Raw genomic sequence first — 8,504 nt, forward strand, 5'->3', positions numbered from 1 at the left:
TGGTGAGATTCTAGAAACATTTCTTGAAAGGGGAGTATTTTATTTTATTTTTTTGTCTTCTTGGGAAATTCAGACTGCCTTTACCGTGGTTGATAAAGTGTTCTTTTCTCTTCCCCAAACCTTCCTACCTGCTGGTGGGGTCAGCAGCCATGTTCTTGTTTCTGCAAAGACCTGAAGCTACTGGATGGATGGGTAACTTCTCTTCCCCTTTCCTGAGAAATCCGATAACACTCTGATTGCTAGTTCTTGCCTCACCTTCTTTTCATTTCCTTATTACATACTAATGTCTAGAATTATTTGCCATTTGTAAGGACAATATTAACAGCTGGTATGGTGCAGGAATTGGCCAATCAGAGGACACTGGAGATGGTTCTCTGTTGCAGCAGATATTATTTTAGCTGCTGAATTGTGGGGAGGTGGGTGGAATCTCAGGGCAGGGTCTGGGCTGGCAGGAGTGTGGTGGGAGCTAGTTCTGGGCAATGATTATTTACAAATGGTGTGGGAATATGTCAATATGAACAACCAATTAGTGGCTCTTCTCAATTAGTGGTTTATACTGGTTGACATTTACTCTGGTGATCAGTCACCTTATTTGCAACTTTGGTTAACCCTTGAGAAAGTGGATTGTGCAGATAAATGGATAAAATGTGGTGTATATATACACAATGGAATATTATTAGGCCTTAAGAGAGAAGGAAATCCTATTATTTGTGGCAATATCTATGAAACTAGAAGACATTACTCTGAGTGAGATAAGTCGAACACAGAAGGACAGATACTGCACAATTCCACTTACATGAAATATCTAAAGTAGTCAAACTCACGGAAGAGAATAGATTGATGGTTGACAGGGGCTAGGGTATAATGTTTTGTTGCACAAGGTGAATAAGTTCTAGAGTTCTGCCATAAAACGTAGTACCTATAGTTAGTAACAATGCTGTGTTGTGCACTTCAAGATATGTTAAAAGAATAGATCTCATGTTATGTGTTCTCACTAAACACACACACACAGAGGGAAATTTTTGGAGGTGATGGATATGTTTGATGACTTCATTGTGGTGATGATGGTATTATGGGTGTATGGTGTATGCATACATATAAACTCATAAGATGTATACATTAAATATGTGCAATTTTTAAATGTCTTGATTATATCTCAATAAGGCTAAAATTAAAAAAAAAGAAAAGTGTTTCCTGGTAATAGAAGGGTCTCTGTTTATCAAGTGGGGTGATAGGTGTAGGTCAGGGTGGACTAGGTAGGTGGGACTGGGGTCATTTCAATTCCTGTGCATGAAGGATTGGAATCAGGTGATTGAGAACAGTCTGAGGCTGAGAGTCTAGAGAAGATGAGGCATGTGTGTCTTCCCTGGGGAAGCTCAGGAGATGTGGCAGCTGGTGTCTCTGAAGCAAGACTTGGAGGAGATGGGAATTTTTGGAGTAAAATGCAGCATGCCCTACGATGCAACCACCCCTCCACCCTGCCTACAAACACATCAATGAAACTTTCCTTGGAGAGAGATACTATGTCTTGGAGAGAGGATTTCCTTGGTGGGGGGTTGGGCAAAATACGAAGGCCAGCCTCAACAACATCTAAAGGGAAAAGAGCCCTTACTACATGCCAGGCATTATTCTAAGCACCAGGCACAAGAATTTAATTCAGCTTTGCAACGACTTTAGGAGGTGAGTGCTATTAGCATGATCCTGGTTGTGAACATTAGGAAACAGAGGCACAGAAGGGCTAAGGTGTTTGTTCCATTTCCCAGAGCTAGTTAGTGGCAGAGCTGAGATTAAACTCAGGTGTGGATCCCTACTGATAACCTACCATACCCCATGACCTCTCTTGTAGAAATTCCGTACAAGCTGCATGCCCAAGGGCTGGTGTTGAGATTGGCATGTTTCCAGGGCAGTGGTTTAGGGCAAGGGTGCCTTTTCTTCCAGTATATGTAGTTCCCTAGATGTTATAGCCCAGTAGGAGGTGTGATAGGTTACTTGGTTATTTGGGGGCCATCTAGACCAATGGCCAGATTTGGAAGACAAAGCCCTATGGGCTTAGCAGTGACCCTTAAGTGTGGGAGGGAGGGCAGTACTAACTTTTTTTGGTTCCCTGTAAGAGTTTCTGATTGCTGACAAATCACCCCGAATTTTGTGGCTTAAAAACAGCAGAAATGTATTTCCATGTAGTTCTGTAAGCCAGACATCCCAAGTTAGTCTCACTGGGCTGACATTAAGCTGTCAGCTGGATTGCCTCCTTTTGGAAACTCTAGGGGAGAATCCATTTCCTTCCACGGCCAGCTGTCAGAGGTGACCCACATTCCGTGCTCACGGTCTCCTCTCCCATCCTCAGAGCCAGCAGCACAGCGCCTTCCTTTCTCGTGTCCTGCTTCCCTCTTATCAGGACCCTCATGATTATAATGGGCCTGCCTGTATAATCCAGGATAATCTCCCCAGCTCAAGATTATTAGCTTAATCCATATCTCTAAAGTCCCTTTGACCATGTGAAGTTCTCAGGACATGCCACCCCCAAATATGCCGCTTTGGCATCTTGGTTATTTGGAGTGGAAGCCACCTGAGAAACAGCACATGTAGGAAGGGCTTTCTGACCTCGTTTTTCCTACTTGAAATCAGGCCATAAAATCTCCCCTGACAAGGCTGCCCTCCCTGTGCCTGGAAGAAAAGAATGTCCTTATCACCAGAGACCGGGAATGAACACAGAAATGGATGTGTACAAACACACTCATTGAAACAGCCCTTGTCGGGGCACCTGGGTGGCTCAGTGGGTTAAAGCCTCTGCCTCCGGCTCAGGTCATGATCCCAGGGTCCTGGGATCGAGCCCCACATCAGGCTCTCTGCTCAGCCGGGAGCCTGCTTCCCTCTCCCTCTGCCTGCCTCTCTGTCTGCTTGTGATCTCCGTCTGTCAAATAAAAAAATAATAATAATTAAAAAAAAAAAACAAACAGAAACAGTCCTTGTCTTCCTCCAGTTTTCCCTCTGACAGAACTCCTAGTCACTTTCTCACAATTCACTATTCCTAACCCCTTTGCCTTGTCATTTCACAAATTCATATCTTTGTCAAAAAGGCACAGAAACTCTGTGCTCTGGTCATTTCCCTGGGTCTTCATTCTCTTGGGAAGGCTTTCGTGTACATGTTTCAATTCAATAAAACTTGTATAATTTGTCTTATGTCAGCTTAATTCTGACTTTCAGCCAGAGACCCTAAGAGGGCAGTGGGGAAATTTTCCCTCCCCTGTGCATTTATGGTAACACATTCACGGGTTCCAGGGGATGAAGATGTTGACGTCTTTGGGCGGCTGTTACTCATCCTTCCGTGCTTCTGTCCTTCATCAAAGAAGGTGCCAGTTCTGATCAGTTACTTATGTAATGGTGTTCACGAAGCATTTTGAATATTTTTGTTTGCCCAATGAATATATTTTCAGCTGAGCTGTGAACTGCTTAGTGGCAGGGCCCTGGCATATTTTCGAATGAATTTAAATTTCCCTGCTCCAGGGGCACCTGGGTGGCTCAGTGGGTTAAACCTCTGCCTTCGGCTCAGGTCATGATCCTAGGGTCCTGGAATTGAGTCCCGCATCGGGCTCTCTGCTCAGTGGAGAGCCTGTTTCCCTCCCTCTCTCTCCCTGCTCTTTTGCCTACTTGTGATCCCTCTCTCTGTCAAATAAATAAATAAATAAATAAATACATTTTAAATTTCCCTACTCCCTACTTTTGTATAATAATTAATTCTAATGGATAAAGAAGATATGGTCCATATATACAATGGAATATTATGCCTCATCAGAAAGGATGAATATTCAACTTTTGTATCAACATGGATGGGACTGGAGGAGATTATGCTGAGTGAAATAAGTCAAGCAGAGAGAGTCAATTATCATATGGTTTCACTTACTTGTGGAGCATAAGGAATAACATGGAGGACATTAGGAGAAGGAAAGGAAAAGTGAGTTGGGGGGAAATCTGAGGGGGAGATAAACCATGAGAGACTGTGGGCACTGAGAAACAAACTGAGGGTTTTGGAGGGTAGGAAGGTGGGGGGGTTGGGTGAGCCTGGTGGTGGGTATTAAGGAAGGCATGTATTGCATGGAGCAGTGGGTGTGGTGCATAAACAATAACTCCTGGAACATTGAGAAAATAAGATAAGATAAGATAAGATAAGATAAAATAAAATAAAATAAATAAAATAATTTGTAGAAGCTGCACTAACACTACATCTGCTCAAGTGATGACTATAGTTCACAAAGCCAGTTAGTAACACATATAGGTTGAAAAGCGTTTCCTAGTTCCTAAAGCTCAGGTAGTCTAGGCACCACCAGGTTTCCTCAAGGCTAGTCTTCAGAGTCTCCTTTCAGTCTAGCCAGCAACCCTGTGCTCAGTAATATGTGCATGCATCTTAAATTAGGGTTTTCCCAGAGTCATGAGCATGCCTGAATCCCACACTGCTAAGAAACTTTAGAAATCACACTGACTCTTTTTGTTCATGAGGTAACACGTGTGTAGAGGTCAAGTGGCTTGGATGCTATTTTTTCAAATTGTTTAAATTGTTTCCTTATATGAAATATAGTGACAGCATTGTCTACCACCTGGGGTTGGGTGTGATGACATAAACAAGGGCATGCGTGAAGCACAATGTCTGGCAGAAATCAATTCATAAATGCTAGCTGTCTCCATTACCATTTTATTTGCACTAGAATCCTATTCTTATTCTCCACCAGATGCTCATTCTGTTACACTGTCTGTTGCATCCAGTGATATGGGCAGAGAGTTCACAGGTAACTGAATTCACAAATAATTGAGCCCAGAATTGTCCTGGACTCTACCTCCAGTTGCCAAAAAGCAGGAGATATCTTGCTTGAGTGTCTCTTTTTTAACCTTTTGTTTAAGTTTTATTGAGGTATGTATATTGAGATATATAAAAAAATTGTACACTATCTCACTTCATTTTGATTATATATATATATATATATATATATATATATATATCAGACTTATATATAAGATATGGAAGAGCCTGCAAAGGTGAGAGCACAGGGCATTTGCCTTTAATAAGCTTATATTATTTTGATAGATTTTATGATCTATCACCTGCCTCTGCAACTTAACAGCTGTGAGACTTTAAACAAGTCCTACAACCTCTCTGTGATGCTATTTTGCATCTTTCATGTGAAGCTGTTGTGCAATAATGAAGGTAAAACAACTTTAGGCTGAAGTATGTCCTCAATAAACGTAAGGCTGATATTGTGGTTATTGATATTGTTATTTGATCTGGAGCCAGAAGGATGGATGGGACTTCAGAGTTGGAGAACCATCTGCACAGAGGTGGCGATTAAAGCCACAGGATCAAGAGTTTTCTCTAGGAGAGGGAGCAGAAAAAGAGACCTAAGCAGAATCCTGTGGAAGGAGCATAATGGCAAAGATCTGGAGCCAGGCGGTTTGGGTTTGTATCCTGACTCTGCCATTTACAAGCTGTATGCCCTTGAGCAGGCACTACAATCTCTCTGTGCCCCAGTTTTCTCATCCCTAAGAGGGGGATAATATTAATATTCTTGGTACAGGACAGAGGAAAAAAGAAATGGCAAGAGAGGCAGAGAAATAGTGCAGTGCTAGTGCTAGGTCACAGAATTATCAAGGAGAAAAGGATGTTACTTAGAAAACAAAACCTGTGAAGATGAAGATGATCAACTCCTTGGATTGGACCATCAGGAAAATTTTAGGCATATTTGACAGCACAGTTTGAACAGGGTGGTGAGGAAGGAAACCTCAGCCCCAGGGGAAAGAGAGAATGTTTAAAGCTGAGCAGGAGAAAGAGAAGGAAAAGACAGCTAATCATTGAACTAACAGCTACTGATAGGAGGTAGGTTAGGGTACAGTCATTCCCAAGGTTACACATACCTGGAAGGAGTGATGGCCCTCGCATTCTTGCACACAGGTAAACTTTGCTGGCCAGCTCTTGAAGTTCCTTACTGCTTTACACTCACCACTTTTCCATCTCAAGGAAATCTTATGAGAATTGATGCACATAGGTTAGCTGACTAAGGACATTTCTATAAGAAAAGGGAACTTGTTCTTGTCTTTCACCATCAGACTGATGGTTCTGCTTTTTTGTTTTTTTATTTATTTTCTGTTTTCTGCACTTGTTTTCATATGCTTTCTTGATGGTAGGTTTTCATGGCTGCTGTTGATTGCCTTTGGGGTGACAGAATCAGTCCTAAAAGGAAGGCCTTTTAGTTACAGAGCATTGTCTGCAGAGTGGTTATGACTTTGGGGTCAAAATAAAGCTTAAATAACCTTGTGGTTTTGAGCTGGGTAAGTAAAAATTTAGGGTATCTCTGTTGGTATCTAAAGATACCGAGGAGTCATTTTTCACAAATGTTGCTATTTTTACCCCATTAGCAGATGACCCCCAACAGATCTGGCTAGAGTCTCAAAGTAGACCCAGTAGAGGGTAATGAATTATTTGGTTATTTGGGTCAGTCCAAACCAACTGCAGGATTTGGGAGAAAAATCTAAATCCTTCCCTCTTTCAACAAATATTTATTAAGGCAAATATTATTGACAGGATCTGTTTTCTATCTAGAACTACAGAGAAAGGGAACTTGGTGGAAAAGCACGTTTTTGGGGAAGAGATGGCATTAAGTTTTGGGTAAGTTGATTTTGAGGTATTGTGATTTCAACATTCATTACATATATGTCTAGTTCACAAAAGAGAGGGCTTTCCTCCTGATCACTAGTTGGTAATTGTAGCTATAGTACTAGATGATATCATGTAGGGAGAGATTGTAGAGTGAGAAGAGAGCCCTAGGTAAGTAATTTAGAAATCAGGGCATGGAGGAACAGAAAGTAGAGGGAACAGGCCAAGAGTGGCTAGAGAGATGGGGGAAAATGAGCAGACTCTGGTGTCATGGAGGGAAAGGAAAGAGACCAGACTGAATTAAGACATAAAAATAATGATGGGACAGAGCAGTAGGGAGGTTGTCTTCTTATCAAGAGAAGTTCCAGTGGTTTGGATGGTGGTGGTGATGATGATGATAAAGATAACAATGATGGAAGTGGTGGAGATGGTGATAGTGATGGTGGTGATGGTGATGATGTTGGCGGTGAAGCTGGTAGAGGTGATGGTGCAGGTGATGGTGGTGGTGGGGATAGTTGTGCTGGTTGCTCTGGTGGTGATGATGAAGGCGGCGATGGTAGTGGTGGCAATGAGGGTAGTAAAAATGGTGGAGGTGATGGCAGTGATGAGGTGGTAGAGGTGATGATGACCGTGACAATAGTGGTCAAGGTGGTAGAGAAGATGATGATGAAAGCAGTTCAGAATGGAGGTGACTGAGGGAGAACGGGAGGTGAAGAAGGGGAGATAGCAAGTAGAGTCAACTCCAGAGACACTTGGAGGCAAGTGTATGAGCAAGGAAAAAAAAAAAAAAACACCTAGATTTCCCCAGGTGGTTGGGGCATTTGGAGGAATTTGCCGGCTTTTGGGGTTGTAAAGCCCACAAGTCCTGCTTAATAAGTTTGTTGTGCTCTCAGCATCTCACGGTCCCCCATGGCCAAGCAGCTGTGTGGTGGGGCTTCCTGTTCTTTCCCCCTAGCGGTCCTCTGGGATTGTGATGATAGTTGGAGGTGAGAGTTGATCAAGAAAGACAAGTGGTGCCACCTAATGGCCAGACCTATGCTATTACAGAGTGTTGATTCTAGAGCCAGATCACCAGGTTCAAGCTCTGCCACTTACTACTGTGTGACTTTGGGAAGGTCACTCAACTTCTCTGTCCCTCAGGCATCTCTGATCTGGGATAACTTTGATAGCCCCCTAACTGGTTGTCCTTCTACCCCATTCTTCACCCTGAAGCTGGGAGAGCTTTCTGAAATGTGAATTCAAGCCATCACATCTTTGCCTCACAGCCCCATGGATAGTTTGCAGGCTAAATGTGCTTAGTAGCTCTCTCTGCTTCTTCCAGGCACATCTCAGCCAGGCTGTGAGGTTTAATAAAGCTTTACTGAGGTCAACGCAAATGTGATCCTGTTAAATCGAAGTCAGATTGTTCCTCCTCTGCTGAAAGCCTTCATAACTCCCATGTCACTTGTTATTTATTTATTTATTTATTTATTTATTTATTTATTTATTTATCCTGACTCCCATTTCACTTAAAATAAAAGCCAAAGTTCTCACCATAGCCCATAAGTCTCTATGTGATCTGCCCGGGTCACCTCTTTGCTCTCATCTCCTCCCAGTCTCCCCAACCCTGCCCTCTGCTTTCTCTGATTTAGCCACACCCATTCTTTGCCTTTCCTCGAGCAAGCCAGACATACTCCTGCCTCGGCTTTTGTACTTGTTGTGCCCTAAATGCTTTCCTCCCGATTCCCGCATGTAACCACATGGCTCCCTGGCTGACTTCAAGTCATTGCTTAAGTGTCCCCTTGTTGCTGAGGTCTCCTCTGACCTCCCTGTCCAAAATTTCCCTCTCTCCCTCTCCCTCATCCTCTCTGCCTCCTTCAATCTC

The 8,504-nt window shown here is 42.9% G+C and overlaps 1 protein-coding gene across 3 annotated transcripts in view; it reads right to left on the reverse strand.

Annotated features, from left to right (window-relative positions):
• Window positions 1-6,058, reverse strand: part of ADGRE3 (adhesion G protein-coupled receptor E3) — a 56,620-nt gene extending 50,562 nt beyond the window's left edge. For 2 of the 3 annotated variants that reach the window (XM_059160252.1, XM_059160251.1), the window contains exon 1: window positions 5,902-6,058. In XM_059160252.1, the coding sequence (XP_059016235.1) occupies window positions 5,902-5,926 (25 nt within the window). In that variant the 5' untranslated portion in view covers window positions 5,927-6,058. The remainder of the gene's footprint in view (window positions 1-5,901) is intronic. The other variant, XM_059160253.1, reaches the window with a different exon arrangement.
• Window positions 6,059-8,504: the final 2,446 nt, after the last annotated feature.

The sequence above is a fragment of the Mustela lutreola genome, chromosome 2, assembly GCF_030435805.1.
Source record: "Mustela lutreola isolate mMusLut2 chromosome 2, mMusLut2.pri, whole genome shotgun sequence".
NCBI lineage: Eukaryota > Metazoa > Chordata > Mammalia > Carnivora > Mustelidae > Mustela > Mustela lutreola.